This window comes from Parambassis ranga, chromosome 12, assembly GCF_900634625.1.
Source record: "Parambassis ranga chromosome 12, fParRan2.1, whole genome shotgun sequence".
Lineage (NCBI taxonomy): Eukaryota > Metazoa > Chordata > Actinopteri > Ambassidae > Parambassis > Parambassis ranga.
In genome coordinates this window covers 3,531,553-3,550,979 of record NC_041032.1, presented here as the reverse complement: position 1 = coordinate 3,550,979, position 19,427 = coordinate 3,531,553, and the positions used below count along the sequence as shown (strand labels likewise).

The following is a 19,427-nucleotide window of genomic DNA, read 5'->3' as shown; positions in this document are numbered from 1 at the left end:
GATACCTAAGTAATATTTGATTGGCAGGAAAATAGCAATAAAGCGTATATTAATTCTAGACAGGAAGACGTGTATGACTGCTGGGAAACTAGAGCTGATTAAAGGTCAACAAGCTATCGGCAATTTTCCTTGCTAGATGTTGCTTTCGTGCACATATACAAGAATCAGCCATTTCGTGGTTTAAAGCTGCAAAGGTCCATTGGTTGTGGATGGCTCCAACTTGTAAAGGAAAGCCCAGGGTTCACCACCACCACCGTAGCTTTGGCCTCTCTTTTTTGGATGTGGATGGAGGGGTTATTGCTGTAGTTTGGATCTCTGTTTTGCACAAAATTTTGCAAAATGGCTCAGACCAACCTCTGAGGGAAGAGGGGGATACCGACCCCTCGCCTACAGAGCCACGAGGGAGCGACATGGCGACGGGACACCCACCAGGGGACCACGGCGCAGCCAGCTCTTCAGGGCAAGAGGAGGATATCGACTCCTCGCCCTCCGGACATCAGAAGGGCAACACGGACGGGGAGCAGCTGGCGACGGACCTCCAGGGTGAAGCAGCGGCTTACCGTGAGGGCCACATCTCTGCAGGGGCAGTTCTCCATATCATCCCCCATGGCAAAGGCTGGGAGACGTGGGAATCAGAGATACAGCAGCATGTAATCGAGCGCTGTACCTCCATCCCTGAGCAGGAGGTGGGCCAAAGAGTGGATGAAGGCTGCTATGAAGATGGAGAGTTCCTGACCCCAGTGACACTCAACCGAATAAAGGTCCGTGTTGTGCCATCACCTAATCCGTGGGCAAAGAAGAGTGATGTAAAGGACTGGATTCTGTGGGCAATAAGACAGCTGTGGCCCCTAGGGGTGGAGAAAAGTCAACCTAGGCGGGTTGACTATATTGAAGATCTGAAGCAGCGGAGGAAGGAGAGAAGTTAATTGATACCATGTACCCTCAAATACCCAAAAGCCATATTGGGTAAAGTTAATGGCAGGTTTCTCAGTTTCAGAGCAATTGTGGATGTAAGTAGGAACTGTACTTACTCCAATAATCATTGGTGTAGTGGATGTTACTGCAGGCATAGTACCACTGGTGTTGTCAGTCGTCATTTTCTTCTCGTCCTAGCAGTGTGTTCTCTCCTCTGCACTGACCACTTCCCCTTGTGCTCTCTCAGTTATAGTCCAGCTTGGTCCCTCCCCTGGTGGGAGGGGCGCTCTGCCCACTTCCTCTTTTCCACATATGGTAACATAGAACTATATAAAACCTATTTCCGACAAAAAGCTTGCATGCAGTTGCGGGGGACTTCCTTCTTACAACGTCAAGGTACTTTCTCAAGGTGTAGTCAGAACTGGACCTCCTCATAGATGTGTTCCATGCCCCTTGTCCATCGTTGGCCGTTAGCTGTCCTCTGTCTCTCCTGACCGGGAGAGTCTCTCTGTGATTCTCTCGGGGTTGGTTGGGGGAAGAGGTTCCCATACAGAATAAACCAGACGATCAGGGGTAAATTGGTGGTGTACCCCAGCAGACACAGGATGCTCAGAACTCCCCAGTCCGAATCCCCATATGCAGAGGCGCATCAGCTTGAGTGCCCAGGTTGATGCTCTGCTGCTCTTTAGCTTGCTGACCCAAGCAAGTCTGGTTATATTCTTCAGTAGATGTGTGACTTATTCTCACATGCTCTTCTTCCCACAGTCCATTACCATGGAAATAAAGAAAAGTTAAAACAAAAATAGTGCCTTGAATTCCAATGCTAACTTTAACCTTGATCCATCTAGCAGGGCGAAAAAATGTTCTGTCAGCCATCATGACTGCCACCTCTGAGTGTCACTGTTCGAATGAGTCCCTGTCTCTCAACCTATGGACTTATCTATAATAGGTAAGTCTGCCCTCTTCCTGTTGATGGCGAAACCACAGTCAGCAGTCTGGTGCCGCCGGTTCAGCCGTTGGTTCACCCTGCCATCAGGCGTCTCATCAGCGGGCACGGGTGACCTCCAATACTGTTTTATATATATGTATATATATATATATATATATACACAAAAACACACACCATCATCCTTCATTTTCAAGTGATCACTTTTACATCTCACAGGAGATAATAACTGAGAACAGAAATAAGCAGCATTATATGGTGTTATAACTATGAAGGTTACTGTAAATACATACATAGATTTTATCAGTGCGTGCCCATATATATTCGCGTGTGTGTGTAAGACCACAGCTCATACAGGGCCAGGGCAGAAAGGGCATAACGGGTCGGTGAATAGTGTAATTGCTCCACTGAGAGAGCCAATGATCGGAGGTCCACCGAGCTATTATCAGAGGCTCGGTGAGAGCAATCGCTCCCATGAAACCTCCTCTCTAACTCCTCATGCAAAGAATGAGAGCTGACAGAGGGGCCCCGGCCTCTCACAGTGTGATGGGCTCTTCAGACAAGCACTGGCACTAATGGCAGACGGCGGAGGTCAAAGCTGAATATCAAGCATTTATGTATTAAAACCACAGGCGAGGCAGATATCCAGCTGTTTTCATAACGGCACCGACTCCATGCATCATACGCAAATGAGAAAATGTCCCACAGAGACAAGCAAAATGACCGGAAATGGAAGTTTTTAGGAAGAATAGTGTTTCAAAACAAAATGTATTGCTTATGGTGAGCGTGTGTGTGCTTGCCTGGATAAGGTGTAATAACTCTGTGGGTGCTGATGGCTTTGGGCTTGGGGAATGAAGGTAATAAAGCATAAGAGTACTCACCCGGTTCAGACGGAGGCACAGAGACAGTTACATCTCCCCAACGCTTGACCTGTTCTGAACCTTAACTTGACTTCCTCCCCTCCCCTCCCCTCTCCTCCCCTCCACACACACAGTTCAAAAATCCACACAAATAACACCCTTCCAGAACTGCAGGTTCCCTCCAGCCTGCTGACTAAGCTTGACTCACACACTTAGCTAAGGTTAATGGGGTGACGAGCTGAGGGCAAGGCCTGCATTACAACCCGGGCTCCTCGCCATGTTAGCGTGGCACACACAACTCGTTATTGTGTGTGAAATGACTAAAGGCAGAGGCACTTGCAGTGTGATCCTGGGATTGTTAAAGAAGAAAGCCCTTGTGATAAGATCTATAGATCAGAGTGCTGCACTGACAGGTGAGGAAAAAAGGGGGCTTAGATTGAGATATATTACAGATGAATGCTTGCTGTTGATCTTTAGATTATAGAATAAAGCTGCATTTTAAGAGGATTTTTTTTCTAATTTCGGAGAAAAGACTTTTATCAAACACAAAAAACTGTCTAGACTACATGGGTATTTTGAATGTTCTCAAAACTATTTCATTTTCAATTTTCAGAAAAATTGCATGTTACACAGCAGGAACAGGTCAACAGCATCATCTGTCTGTAACACTGAACAAAATAACAATTGCAGCCTTTTATTGGACCAAATCCTAGATAGATCATTCATGTTAGCAGATAGGGCATGAGCCCAGATAAAAACTAAAAGCATAAATTTGCTGGATATGATATTTGGCTTGTTGGCTAGCATTCTGATCTGTGTTCAAAAAAGTTTTCTTTGTTTTTTTTTTTAATTTAATTAGTTATTGTTGGCTAAAAAGGAGGAAGTAACGTTAGGTCAGCAGCCAAAAAAGGCAGCCAGGCTACACAGAAATCTGGCTCGCAGTGGAAGTGGATGTGTGTTTAGGTGGAAGAGAGATAATGAGGCTTCATCTCTCAACCTCAACTGTGCAGACTCTGGTTCCAAGAAGGAAGCAAGATACTTTGGTCTCACTTTTGTATAATGCTTGGAACAGCCACACCGTCATCCATCTTTATACACATTCTATAAATTAAAAAAGGTAAATAATAATCACCTCTAATTTAAAAGGATAGAAAACAGTCGACAGCATCACAGAGCTCACACGGATCCACACATATCTGCTGCCTGCATGTCATGGTAACCTATGTTATTGTTGAAGATGAGGCTCATTGGCATGGTAGGTGACAATGGCAGGGGCAGAAACACCGATTTTAAATTAAAAGGAAATGTTGTGTATAAACAGTTTAATGGAGATGTGTTTGTGCTGCATGCTCTGTAACTCTCTGCTGTCTCTCTCCCTTACACTTAATTCTCTCCTCTTTAGAGATCACCGCAGCAGAGGACACACAGAGGACTGAGCGGGACACCGGTGATAATTGTCTATTGGATTCTGACAGTACACACCAGCTGTGGACGGATGAAAAGGTCCAGCTCAATCTCCCGGTGTCTCTCCCCTCTCTTCCACTTCTCATCTCTCTCTCTGTTTTCCGCTCGTCCTTTTCATCGGTGCGGCCACAATCCTTTAATACAGACTGCATCTCACCCAGAAATAATCCAAAGATGAAATAATCATCCGCCCTCAACATGGAGTCAATTATCCGCCTGCAGCTGGTTTTAAGTCTTTTAACATGCCACCTTGTCTGCAATCATAATCTGAGCCGAATCAGCACTTATCGTGCCCGCAGCTGCTTGGTCTGACCCTGGGAATATCAGAGGAGAATTAATGTCTATTATTTGAAGCTACCCGTATTGTCCTTCAGTATTCAATCCTGCAGTCATCCTCTTCTCTCGGGGTAATTGTCCCTGTATCGGAGTGCAGCCAGAGATCAGGCTCTGATACTATAGTTTTAAAACGTCTGAAAAGGAAGGAGTTTTTGAATGAATTAACTACCTTACATAACTTAACACATACTTTACTTCATGCAAAATCCAATTACATAAGTGTCGATGATGTCTGGACAGGAGAGGGTATTTATTCTAAATAAAGATCTACTTCTATATATAATCTCATTTAAAAGCAGATTTAAAAAAAAAACATTTTAAAAAATGTTGATTGAGTCAGCCTACAAAATTTAAGATTAAGATTAAGAATACCTTTATTAGTCCCACAATGGGGAAATTGCGATTATATTATATGTATATATATATATGTATATGTATACATATACATATATGTATTATTGTATTTGCACTAGCTTTTACAGCATATAAACCAAATGAGCCTGGCATCACCTAAACTCTTGGTCGGTATCGGCTGTGTGGCAGCCATTGTGGTTGATTGTGGTGACTCTAATGAAGACGCATGTAACTGAATGAACTGAATGATTAGTGCATGGCAGAAGGTAGCCTTTATATTTGCACATTCAGTTAAGACAAGGAGCTATGTTCAAAATTCAATGTTGACCTTCGGCTACAAATATTCCTACAGTGCATCAGCCCCTCAAGCGCTCTGATCAAACCTCTCTGCCTGCAATGCATGCTGTATCCCCCCTGTTGTGGTACTTCTGCATGCAGGACAGCAGCACATGTAGCATCCCCCTGTTTGTATTCTGTAGGTGCGTGTACATGTTTACATGCTCAGATGAGCAGTGACTGACAGGGAGAGAGACACAGAAAGCAAAGAGAGTAACCAGAGCCAAAGAGCCAAAGCAGGAAGCAAGAGCAATTCACTAAAAGTCTTTCTTTCTTTCTTTTCTTTTATCATTATTCAAAACTTTCAGTGTTAATGGCATCCTGCCTGAGAAAAGAGAATGAGTTGGACCGTATAAGCTTAGCTTGCTTGCTGCTATTATCTGTATTTTTGGGTTGTTTTACAAAGTCATCACACCTAATATCAATCTGTGTGTGTGTGTGTGATCAGCCTGTCCTCACCAGGAAAACTTAACATAGGGTCAATATTTCAGCCCTTGAAAATAGAATATATATACGGTATGTATATTTCCCCTATAGAAATCGTGTGTTTTAAAACACGTTCACTGTTGGTTTTTTTTTCTGCCTAACATTAACCCCAACCACAAGTGAAAACAAAGCAGCTGATGGTGTTGGGGGACACAAATCCCCAAATTCTGAGTAAAGGTCAACATGATGGCTGTAGCCTCACCATCCCCTACCTACCTCCTAACACAGACATTTGTACCCACATCAGAACCTATGATCGGATGACAGTGGCCAATATCTCTATGTTTTTTGTTAGTATAACAGTAACATTGTGTTGAGAAGTACACAACTGTTTCTCTTAACACTAAGCTATTTTTTTCCAATTCAGTTGAATTAACAACTCAATAAACAGGATTTTATGTACTAACTCTGCAGGTCAAATGCTCTCATCAGCGTGAAGCCTTTTGCATTAATTCTAACTGCTGCTGCAAATGACTCACGTGACCACTGAGACTGAAGCCGCACCACTAAAACAGACGTCAATCGACAACACACAACAAGACAACACCCTCTTGAATTATTCAGGCTCAGGAACCCTCGTCAGACTCGCCTGCCTCCAGCAGATACTAGCACAAGTCCGGCCTCTATTATGTGTGTCACTTGTGCTCTACACCTTACCACATAATTACACGGATCACTTAAAATGTGCTTCGGCAACTGAGCTTAAGAGTTTCCTTCACACTTCCTCCCACGTTTATAACTCCTCTTTTTTTATTATTCCTCCTCTTTTCAAGGTGTTGAAAGAGTGGCAGGTAACAGATGGTATGGAGGATGAAGTCTTTTGTGTGTGTGTGTGTGTGTGTGGGCATAAGATAGGTAAGACAGCTCCGTGGTATCAGATGACCAAGCAGGGCTCCTCTCGTCTGTCCCACACATAAAAGAGACATCTGGGCCAGCTAACGGATCGCTGCTGGCCGTCATAGTGCGTGCTGCGCAGGGAATAATGTAATCTGACAGATGCACAAAAAGAGGATTTAGCTTTGCACCGGTGGTCTCAGTATGTTTGTGATTAAAACTAAAATCTTCACCACCATGTGATATACAGGAACCAGTACTCTGTGTGTTTTTACTCCACTCTCTGTTCTGACAGCTCAAACATCAGAGGACTTCACAACCTCCCAGGAAGTCCTTTTCTCAGGAGGAGATTATTAAAAGCGCCCTCTGTTGTGCTTACATAACTTTATTAAATTCCTCTCCTTTTTCCTCCAGTGGAGCAATTTGCATCAGGCAGTGAAGGAAAACTTGCCAGAACATCTGTGCATGTTTCTAAAACAAATTCTAGTACGACTCGCAAACCGCACAGAAAACCAGACAGCTTCAGTAAAAGGGACTAAAAAGTTACAAAAACCTATGAAACAAGCTTCCAAGCAATTAAATATGCAAATATCAGAATGTGTCAATCAAAGTACAAAGAGGTGGAAAGCTGGGTGTGCAATTTAATCTGTAAAGTCTGTTTTATTCTGTGGTACCACCCACCTGTTAGAGATGAAGAAGAGTGGCTTGCAACTATAAGTGTAATGACGTGAAAGGGTCTGTTTTAAACATAAACCATGTTTCTTTCCTAACTCTAGACAAACATCAGATAGAATCACAATAGTGACGACTAAAATTGGGACACAAACCCTGCAACCTTAGAGATATTCTGTTGTCTGTTTTGACCTTATGCTGACATTTTGGGAGCTAGTAGTCCACCTAAACTTCCACATAATCCGAATAAGGGCAAAGAGATCACTGCTAACTAACAACTAACTAAGAAAACATCTTTATTTCTGCTGTAAAGTTGGACATTTTAACATGAAGAGCTATAAGGTTGGATCACTTTTCCAGGCAGCTGGCAGGGAGCTGCAGTTTTCCACCTGGGTAAAGTCTGCCCATTTGTTGGGACTATAAAACTTCCTTTAATCAAGAAACTCAAGCAGTCCAGTTGTTTCATATGTACGAACGCCTGGCTCACTAAAAAAAAAAAAAATCTTCACAGACATCTTTCTTTAATCATGGAGTTGTCATTTCAAGAAAGGTCACTGTATTTCCCCTCTAATTCAGTCTTTGAGCAGGATAATAATCACCTGGGCGTATGTGTGTGTGTATGGTAGATTTATACACACTCTATTTCCAGCTTATAATTATACCTGTCAAAGAGCAACAGACAAACCCAAAGTAACAATAGAACCTTGCAAATCCTCATTGATATTCAAAGCAGTCCTCCTGCAGGCTCATGACTCCCACGATGGCTGACATGGAGCCTCAGAGAATCATACCCAACAAACTCCATTCGGCCATAAACCCAACCTGAAATCAGAATGCACAGAGGCGGCACCACCTCTAATTTCCAGCCTATACTGTTATTTGCATTTGAATGCCCTTATTCTACAATGTTTAGACTGAACATATGTTTTGTTTGTAGGAAGAATGCTTTCATAATGGCTGATTGGTTGGACGTCTGTCCAATAAAGGGCATTGTGGTCTGCACCTATTGATTAAATGTTCCGCATAAACTCTCGCTTGTCTACCAGCGGCATGCTATGATAAACTGGGAATTATTTCTGTGTAGGCTAGAAAAAAAAAAGAATGTTCTTTGGGTTGTTTGACCTCCATTGCCTGTTGCTGTCCCCCAGGAAGCTCATACCATTCCAGGATAAATCCTAAAACAAGTACTTGACTGTGGTGGTCTCAGCTGGGCCTTAATAAAATCATATCTCTGTAAATCTCAGAGCACCCTGAGGACTAATAGAATAAGTCATTTCCTTCCAGCAGACAAAAGTGACTAGAAAGAGAGGGATTCAGCTCATTGACCGGATATTAATGGCTGCTTCCGGTGATTTAGCGCCACGGATTCCAGGTGATGGATTAGGGACACCTTCGCTGTGAACTCAAGCATTTGGTGGCTCCATTGTAAAGCAATTAGACCGTTACAATAGAGTCTCTTTGGCAGGGAATCTGTCTTGAGGGACCCCAGGTGGGCCAACCAGAGTAGAAGAGGAAGAATATAATGACTATTCGTGAATGACAAAAATGATGAGACACCAAAAGAGAGGAGAGAGATGAGGAGACTTTGATTCACAGTTATGTTCAAAAATACCCCCATAGGTCTATGTTTTTTAGAAATAGAAAATCATCTGATCATAGTGGATCTTAGTATTAAACAAAAACAACAGGTATGACAGGTATGCAAGAAGGTGCTGCTGATCATCACTCCTTGATGTATTGATCATCAGCAGGTGTACAGACCTCTATAAACAGATGTTTTGGCAGTTTGCTGTTCTGGAACATTCAGGTGTGTGTTAACACAATGACAACAGGGAAATACATAAACAATGGTGTTAGAGAAGCAACTGTTGCTGCACATGAATCTGGAAAGACCAATAAAACCATTTCAATCTATTTGTTTGGAGTTCAGTGTTCTAAGAAAAGATTTCTGCAGGTGACATCATGTCCTACACTGCATATAATTTGCAATAGGAAGCCCTCACAGTGTGTTTCCATCATCTCCCACTCAGTCTTCACCATCAAGTCTCAGAAGCCAGTAAACATTTTCAATATTCATCAGTGCAGCATGCTGCAATACAAAGGATCAGTCCCCGCCTTAATTAAAGCAATTTATAAATATTTCACATTATAATTATAGAGACAAACAGAACTGAGAGCTACAAGAATTTTTTTTTTTTTTTGCTACAGGGTTGACATAAATGATGTTTTCACCGTTTGTTGATATTCATCACAATATGGGATACATAGTGTTCCTTTCACCCGTTATGTTCCTTCCCCTCCATTTCTGTTTTCCCTCTGCCAGCTCCTTCCACAGCAGCCAAAGCATACAACCTTCTCCTACTCTTGATTAAAATCCGAGACTCCTTTAAGTAGCTGCTCACGAGCTTAAAGCGAACAAAGCACTTTTCTCTTCCTTTGTGTGAGCAAGCAAAATGCAGAGGTACTGTTAGTGGGAGGGAAGGAAATACTCCAGGTTTTGATTAACAAAGTTGAACATCTGTTGTTGTGGGGGACTTAACCACTTTGTACCGTGCAAACATTTGTTCACTGTCTGGGCTGAGCAAATGTTTCTCTGAAAGATTGCAGAAAACCTCGCCAGTCTGTTCTCAAATGGGCCAAAAACAACAAAAAAGGAGGTTTTGTTTGGGATAAAGCCAACTTTAGTGTTGTTTGGCTTACATGATGGAGGAGGTAAATAAGTAAAGTGTCTCAAACTGCAGGACTGAGTTCCACTGAGGTTTAGCTCTGTTGTTGGGGCAGATGCTGAGGCAGGAGAAGAGGGAAGGAAGGAAGAAGAATTATAGAATGAAAGAAAAAGAGCAAGATGGAAGACTAGGAGGAGGAGGAAGGAAGAGTTAGGAAGAAGGGGAAGGTGGAGAAGGAAGGAGTAAAGTAGAGGAACAAAAAAAATAAATAATAAATAAATAATAATAAAATAATAAAGACAAATATAGCAGGAGGAAGGAGGAGCAGAAGAGGAAGGAGAAGGAGAAGAAGAAAACACAAGCCTGCTCAGTCACAGCTGGAAGCCGGCCAGTTTATTCCAGAGACTAAATAAGTGTTGGCCAGCGGAGCAGCTATGTGCTGAGTGTCAAGCTGAAGGGCACCACAGGGGTACTTTTTGAGTAGCACTCATTCATTTTGTTAAATCAGGAGCTGTTGCCCAAATATAATAATCCTTAACAGCCCCATTATGTATTCAAAATATAGTCTTTGACCTTGACACAGCAACTCTAAATCAACACCGATCAGTGCAGCAATCAGGGGTGAAGAAAATGGCGGTTATTATTTATTTATTTCTAATCATTAAAATAACATGCGGTTTTTGAAGAAAATAATGAAAGGATTCTATAAAAGTGTGATTCCATCAGCTAATGTTAATTGACAGGCTAATAATGAGCAAAAAGTTGAGAAATAATGTAACCAAGGAGATACTAAAATTAGTTTTTTTTCAAGCCCACTGATAGAGATAGATATTTACTTTATTAATCCCCGTGGGGAAATTAAGTTGTAGTGTTGATGAGTAGCTACTTCCAATACAGCATCCCAGCCAGGTCTGTCACTTATTAAAGTCCCTGATAACATTTCCACATGCTAATTAGTACACTGTGTTTCATTATGGGGAGTATCGGAACCATTGCCTAACATCAGCCCTTCTGAACAAACTAATAATAATAATAGCATAAAAATAATATAAAATGTTTTCTGTGAATTCCATCACTGTGCTGATTCACTCATTAGTACCCACAAATAATACATGGGGGAAATTCAATTAAGCAAAATAATATGTATAATGGGAACTAATAACCAAATGTTCTTCAGTTGTCCTGAGTAAATGTCGAGATTCCCTTGTGTAACTCACTAAATCTTTTCACCATGAAACCTTTGAGAGGCTGCCATTGTACCATAAACACACACATACACAAAATTTCTGTAGCTTACACGTGAAAAATATTCAAGTTAGAGGTGACTAGAGGTCTCTCGTGGCTACTTCATTCTCCCAGCCACTTACAACAGTGCACATTTCATACAAATCACAGAAATACACAACAGAATTTGTGAAGCTTGGATATAAATTAGTGCACACATTCACCAACAAATGAGCCTCCTGTGATGTAAAATGGCACCTGAAAGCTCAGCGAATCGGTTATGTAAACTGATGGGCTTTCAAAGATGGAAATAAATGGATTCACATCGAAAAGAGGCCAAAAAAAGGAATAATGTTTTTCCTCCACGAAGGTTTGTTGAGTAATGCCCTTCTTTATATTCATCACGTATTACAGCAGCATGTCCTTTACTGCATGCTGCTTGACAAGCTGGGGTTAATTGTCTTGCTCAAGGGTGTGTTGTCACAAGCAGTGAGTGCAGGGAGAAATGTTTCACCTCTGCTGTGCTGTGCTGTTTACCGCGCTCGATCTCCAGGGCGCCTTTAGGCAAGATGATGCACTCGGAGGGTGAGTTGCTCGGAGCTATTTGATACACAAGTATGTAAATACAAAGCCACAGGCCGGGCCTAAAGGCACTCAAATACATTTATTCCAGGCTGCTTCGTACACTTCTTAATCAGCTGTAACAGCTTAAGTTCATTGTGTCTTTGCACTGCTGACTATGACAAGCAGTCAGAGCTGGAAACAGTTATGGGAACAGAGGATAAAAAACTCATCTACACAAGTCCTGCTGGGAAAGTTCTACCCACAAATCAGTAATGCTCTAACTTTTTCCTGTCAGGCTCTTGCTGTCAGGCTCTTTCATCCGTCAGTCTCTAGAATAATCTGGTATACAGAGGAGTTCGGGGTTGACTCAATGACTGCAAGGCGCACAGGTCCTGTGCCAAAAAAAAAAGCCCTTCCAAACAAACTGAAATTGTTAAGTCTTCTAATTGTGCTTTTAAGAACATTAACATGCTCAATTAGGCCTGCAGGGTCAGTGTATGTCTTTCCCTCTTGTTATTGTGTTAACACACGCCTGAATGCTTCAGAGCAGCAAACTGCCAAAACGTCTGTTTTTATAGAGGTGTGTACACCTGCTGATTCATCAAGGACTGATGATCAGCAGCACTTGCTGCAGCTCAACTAATTAAATCCTATCCATAACCATGCACACAAATGGCATCAATATTTACACTCAAACAACAACACTTTGTCTCATTTTGTCGTCACTTGGGTAATGCAAACATGTGTTGCAGAGTCTCAAAGTGCTACACTGTCATTTCACCCAGATGACATGTCAAGGGCTTACAGCTGAAGTCCTTTTCCGTCTGCCTGCCTGCTTTGGCTCCACTCTCTGGACTAACTGCCAGGGTTATCTACCAAGTCAGCATTTAGCCAGCACTACATTTTTTATTATCATCTCCTCCGGACCATCAGGAGATGTGACAGGATAAAGATAAGGATGTAAATGTGTCATTCTGGAGCCAGGCACGACAGTAAGACAGGTGGTGTCCTCTCACCGTCCACCTGTCTCACTGACTTTTTTTAATTTGATTGGTTGAAGTGTGAGGAGACGAGGGATGACTGCAACATATTTTTTATCTTTCTTGGTTCTATCAGCATTCTGCAAGGCAGAGAATTGGCCGGTCTGAATTCACCGGTTGGACACCTGTGAACAGCTGTCAGGGACACTGACATTCAAAGACTTGGCGACAAGTTTAGAGGAAGGGAGTGGCCCAGGGCAGCTCTGTTGATTAGACGATGGGAGGCAGATAGAAATCTTGTTACGCTATTAATTGATTCATAGCTTGGAGGCATGCGATTCCACGGCTGTGAGAGAGGCCCGTCTGTCCACACGCAGACCTGTAGCGGGGTGCTTTGCAGTTCTTTAACCTACTCTGCATGTTATTATGCAGGGGTCAGGATTCAATTTAAGGACTTGGTGTAATGCCATCATTAGTTCTGTAATGTTCCTGCTTTTTTTTTTAATTGGATGTTAAAGCAGGACAGAAATGAAGTTGTTCTAAACTTCCCTCTAGGTCTTCCTCTAAAACTTCTGCTTGTACTCCCGAGGCATATTTGTAATTCAGTTATTATTCATAGAGCCAGAGGTTGTCTGTTAGGATTAATATTAACATAAGATGTTTTTGTGGTGAGGACAGATGGAGCCACATTTCCTGAAAACAGAGGAATGTTTACGAAGAGTTTCATGTCCACACAACTGGTTTATAATGTCACAAAATGGAAAAAGCTGCCAAGCTAGTAAAGAAATTTTAGCATACTAGATCTGCAGCTGATTGTTGTTTGTATCACTACCCGATTGTACATGATTAATCAGTCATGGTATTCTGACATTTTATGGACATGTTTCTGCTTCCAGTTCCACAGAATGAGGATTTAGATAATAACTATTTCAGCTTCTGTCTTAAGAAGGCACAAAACAACTCAAAGCAGTAATCTTCCCAGTCTGGTGCGGAAGAACTTGCCAGTCGTGGCCTCATCACCCGTCATCAGACTTCCCTCATAGGCTAGACGAACATGAAAACGGACACCAGTCAACACATGCTGGGTGTCCGGATACTTTTCTACATATATTGTCAAAGTTAACAATATGAAATATGGACAGTAAAAGCAATTATGACACTCTAGGGGTGGAGACCACAACCTTATAATGACAAGCCTGCTCAGCAACAATAAGACCAGGAACACACAGAATTAAATATAAAAGACATCTGTAAGTAACTTTGTATGCATAAAACAATGCTCCATCCTCCACCACTGTCCATTCATATGCAACATGAATGAGGAAGAGGGAGGAGAGATAGTTGGACCCAAAACCAGGATGCACAAGATGATTTTAATAGGTGCATATGCTTGCCCATTGCCTCCCTGTGAAGAACTGGAGCAACTCCTGTTTATTACATAATTACGTAACATTTTTATAATAGCCTTGGTGTTCAAATAAAAGTCCTGGTTATGTAGCTTTAACATTAAAAATTCTGAGCAGGGTTCAGTTCAAGGTGAGGAGACTGGATGAAATGAAATGTTGTCAGACAGCAGCTTACTCTGCACTGACGTTCCATCTGTCAAACTAGCCAAACTGAGCTTTTTACAGACTCAGCTGGCAAAGTTTGTGTGTGAGTGCAAACTTTCAGAACAAAACGTACCCTGACAATTGTTTTAATAATCAATGCTTATATCAAGGTGCCATTACGGCAGATAAAAACATCATCACCTTGGATGTTATCCAGTGTGGCCCCATGACATGAGTTTGTGTTGATGTACCCACTGGTGGGTCAGGCAGAGTTTAAAGGTTAAAAGAAGCCTCTAATAAACTGAGAAGGCATAAATAAAGAATAAAGTCAAGCATTAATGACCTCCATGGGGATTTTAGGCCAGACGAGGCTTCTCCTCTGCTGGCTGCCCTATCAGGCTAATGAAGGTAATAAGCCGGGCAGCAGAATAAGTAGTAGTGGACAAAGTAAGAGGCATAGTCTAGTCAGTATTTAAGGGGATTCTGGAAAATCGGATGACAGTGACACATGGAGAAAACACACAGAAAGGATGTGTTTTCTTGCATCTTGGAAACACAGTAACTAATTTAAGAAACAGCGCGCGCTCTATGAGCAAACACTCAATCAATAGCTCCAAAGCAGAGAGACAACTTGCCATGGTTGGGTAAACATGGACAATTCTGCCATTAGTATTCCATCTGAGATCAAAATGAAGTGGAGAGATTCTCTCCTGCAGACTTGTAAAACTATTAAGACTGCAGAGCAGCTTTAGAGAAAACGTAGGACAAAACATGGCACCCTTTTAGCACACAATGACTGAATCTCACACACACTCAGTCCAAGTAGTGGACCCAGAACTGATGGAGAACAAAATCTTTTAGGGACCTTGACTGTGAAATTTCACCTGAACTAACCAGTGGAGAGAGAAAAAAATATATATACACACACAACACATTCTCATCTGTAGGCATTACACAATGGCCTATATGTGCAGTACGTGGGATTAAAAGCAGGTAGAAGGATTGCCTTATGGCTGAGCCCTGCATAAAATGAATTACAAAAATCCACACTAGAGGAGATAACATGAGGATGACTTTTTAAAGATCGGTGAAGGTTAGAAAGGACTCAATTTGAGCCATAATCCACAGACAATGGAGGAAACATACCCGTGACATTTCAATACTGACAAATAATCACTATTTTAAAGCAACTTAGCTGTATAGAAACTAGTTAATGCACCTTTGCTTTACTATATTTGCCTCATTGGGTGCTTTATTAACTGTCAAGGTGCACTAAAAGTCTGCTAAAAAAACTGACTTGCACCTTGTTAAAGACGTGTGATAGGAGAGCAGCATGGGTGTAAATGAGTGCAATCACAGAATCGATCACTGAAGCACAGAGGACAGCAGTGAGTAAAATTGGGATGAAGTAGGGGGGGAAAGGTGGCTTTTCAGCACCATGGACAGCTCACACGTGGCTCATAAAACACAACAATCAATCTCTCAGTGTACACAAATCTGACATGCTCCTTTATCACCTCATTTGCTAATAGGCCTTCTTTACATTCATTGGCATTGACAATGGTGCTGTATTGTGCCTGAGAGAGAGAGGCATCCTCCTGCCACACACGCATCTATGGTTACCTCCTGCTTTGGAGGTGTCTAGTTACAAGCTTCCTCGAAGTAGTAGTTTACACTCCATTGCTGCTTGAGCTCTGATATTACACACAACCGAAGCTGAATCCAGAATAAAGTAATTCACATCAGGATCATTGTTGGCATAATAAGCAGGATACTGTGACTCAAAGCTCTAGTGCACTCAGATTAAAGTATAAATGTGCAAATAAAGCAACACTTACCTTTACTGCTTCAGCGTGGGTGACTTTTTCGAAGACTTTGTCGTTGACTTTCATGATCTGATCGCCGACCCGGAGACCCTCCTTCTCCGCCAGGCTCCCCGGTTCCACCAAGGACACGTAGATACCGACCCCGTGTTCCGAGCCGCCGCGGATGCTGAAGCCCAGGCCCTCGTTGCTCTTGTGCCGCTTCATGGTGACCTGCCGCAGCTCACCCGGCGGCTCGTGGATGAAGTTTCTCCCGAGCAGAGGCACCAGTGGAACTGTCCCGTCGCTGCTGGTGCTGAAGCTGTCCGGAGAGCCCCGCAACGCCACCTGGTACTCGGGCGGGTTGTTTGGCGAGTAGTGGCCCGGAGGAGTCGGGCTTGCGCTGGGGAAGTCACCCGGTGGCGGCTCGGCGTTGCCATTGCTTGCGACTAAATCCGATTTTAAATACAGACCCTCCGAGGTGTACTGCTCGAAGAGAAGCTGGTCAGAGCGCGGGATCACCAGCCGCAGCATGGGCAGAAGTTGTCGCTTGCTGGGCGCGTTGAGGATCACGTTAAGTGTCTGCACCAGGTCGTACACGTTGCGTTTGGAGTGGTAGACGTTGAGACAGTGGATGAACTGCTCCCTCTCGAAGTCGTTGAGCAGGAGGTTGAGCGCGTTGTGCAGCTTCCTCACGTTGGCGGAGAGCGTCCGCGCGCTGGAGGCTACTGAGTTTGCCGAGGAGCTGAGCGACATGCGCTCCAGGTCGGTGCTGCTCATCCTGGCGGTGTGACCGGGACACGGCGCCACAGCGGTGCGGTTTAGAGAGCGCGCATTACGGACTGGAGGCGCGGGATCACACCGGCGCTTGGCATCACGGCCGCTGGAGACGGTGCACTCTAGTTGTGCTCATGGTGTCCAGCTGTCAATTAGACCAGGTTATTACTCACACTTCGGTGTATAAAGTTCAATGAGAAATTAAGTTTTTGACGCAAATGAATTAAGTGCAAACTTGCGAAACACAGTGCGTCAACACTGTACATGCAACAGCCTCGTGGAAAAGTCGTCCCGCTCTGACAGAGAGCTTAGTAATGCGCCACGTAAAGCTCCCAGCCTGCGTGTCATTAGCTGCCGTCTTATTTTCCAGGAGGTCAGGTGGCTGCCGAGCTGCCGCTTCTCTGGTGTCCGCCTCACCGTCAACAGCTCCACACCGGGGGAAGATAAACAACACGGCAACTTAAAAATTACGCGCACATATTCGATCCAATGTCGCAACAAACGGCACGAACCTCGTTAATATGAAAACACAGAATTGGAAAAAAAAAGTTATTTGCCTGCTCCTTTTCTGCGTCCCGAGGAGTTTATAGCCCAATATCCACACCTCCTGTCAAGGTTTTCGTTCCAAACGTTCCTCAAAAAATATATTTCCAAGTGAGTACAGTAAAAAAAAACACAAGCCCCGTCTGTTTGTTGTTTTTATGATCCGCCTGGTTGACCTGCGGCTCAGTGCTTTCCAGACGTTACTACAGCGACTGAGTGAAGACTGGCGCCTCTCTCGCCTCTGACCGTCCTCAATCAGGAAATGACGCAGCTAATACGTTGCTTAGTATCCAACATCAAGCGCCCGTGTTACCGACACAGCTGCGACCAATAAGTTACTCAGTAGGGCTTTAATTAGACATTATCAGAGGCGATTCTAGAGTCTGTTGGAGCCCCGGGCACAAAATTCACAGGGGACCCCCTCTAACCAGGGTTCAGCATCATTAGATATTATCCTGCCTGTGTCTCTCATTGTGATGTTTTAAAACAGCTTTCATACAAATGTTGGTAATAAGTGGACCAGTAATATATTGAAACTTCAGCCCAATTATGAATTTCACATTACTAATTTTTGTTAATAAATAGACAATCCATATCCATCCATCCATCATCTTAACCTGCTTTGTCCTGCATTGCAGGGTCACGAAATTCCATCCTGTAAATGGTGGAAGATAAGTTACATATTTTGAAAGAAAAATGCTGTGTTCCAGGCACCACTGTCAAAAAAAGATGCAGTGAAACAAATTGAAGTCATGAGTGTCGTGAAGACGCACACTGGGCAAACACTGTAATACATATTGGCAAAAGACTGATATTGCACCAAAATGAAACATGACAGTCGGATCCCAGTGTGTGCAAACTGCATTTATTGTACAACAAATATTTGTGTGATTATGTAAAAAAAAAAAAATCTTACAGCAGAATTTGCATTGATTGCTCATTATTGGTCATCCAAACTGGTTTATATTTAAATATTATAATACATAATTTGATTGGTTAGTTATGTTTCCCTGATCAAGTTGTATTAATAAATGTGTCTACCTCTCATCCCTGGCAAGACCCTTCACCATATATTTGGTGTTTCCATCACAGTTCCCTCACAGAATCGTTGCCTCACAGCGAGAGGTTCCGGGTTTGAAACCCCTCAGGTGGCTGGGCAGTTCAGGAGTATACAGCTACACTACAAAATATTGAGTTTAAGCCAAATGGAGCTGGATAATATCAGCAAACATCCAGAATTGTGCATCCCAAACACATGTCAAATCTAGAAGGCATCCAAAATAATGTATTTTGTTTTTTATTTAAATGTAGGTGCACCACGATAATACCTCCTCTGTGTGGCAATTTTTGTCAAAATACTGTAACTATACCCTCCTTCATGCTTTTGAGGAACATCTTGAACCCTAACTTTTCTAAGCTGAAAGTTCAGGGGTGTGCTTACTTGGTGAAGTTTTGACATGTGATGGTGCACATGGTAACACTAAGAGTACGGGAATGGAAGTTTCAAATGGCAGTCTGTGTTTGAAAAGGCAAAATAGAAACATTAACAGCATACAATTAAAGGTTGCAATGATGACACAGGTACTGGCTAATTACAGAGCAGAGCAGCACCTCTGCACAGGCACATTTTTATTATTATCTATTATTCTCTTAAATCTTTCACTCTCAGATTTTTTACACTGTCTCCTCATCTCCTGGACAGACATTGATCTTTGCCTTCAGGTCTCTTTGCCCTTAGGTCTCTTGGTTGAGTTTAAGTATCTGCTGGGGAAAAAACAGCATAGTGGACTTGAGCTCAGATCCCAGGGTAACCAATCACAAACATAAAATGGTGACGGTATCAACACCAGAGGAAAACCCGGGGCTCCTCTCCTGGATTATTGTGGTCATTTTAATCTGAAATTATACACTAAGGTGAATGAAATGTCATAGCAATTAGCGAGTTTAAAAAGAGACTTGAAAATGAAAATTGACTTGGAAATTGAAAATGGTCTTTGAGAAATGAATCAATGCGACAGTGAATGCGTTGAGGAGGTGCAAATGAGGTTAAAGCGGTGCTGACTGAAATCACACAGATGAAGTCAGCGCTCTGCTTCCTCAAAGTGACACAGCAGAACT

General features: G+C 42.8%; 1 protein-coding gene across 2 annotated transcripts in view; it reads right to left on the bottom strand.

Annotated features, from left to right (window-relative positions):
- Positions 1-16,769, bottom strand: part of whrna (whirlin a) — a 134,873-nt gene extending 118,104 nt beyond the window's left edge. For both annotated transcript variants that reach the window (XM_028417797.1, XM_028417798.1), the window contains exon 1: positions 16,026-16,769. In XM_028417797.1, coding sequence (XP_028273598.1) covers positions 16,026-16,769 — 744 coding nt within the window. The remainder of the gene's footprint in view (positions 1-16,025) is intronic.
- Positions 16,770-19,427: the final 2,658 nt, after the last annotated feature.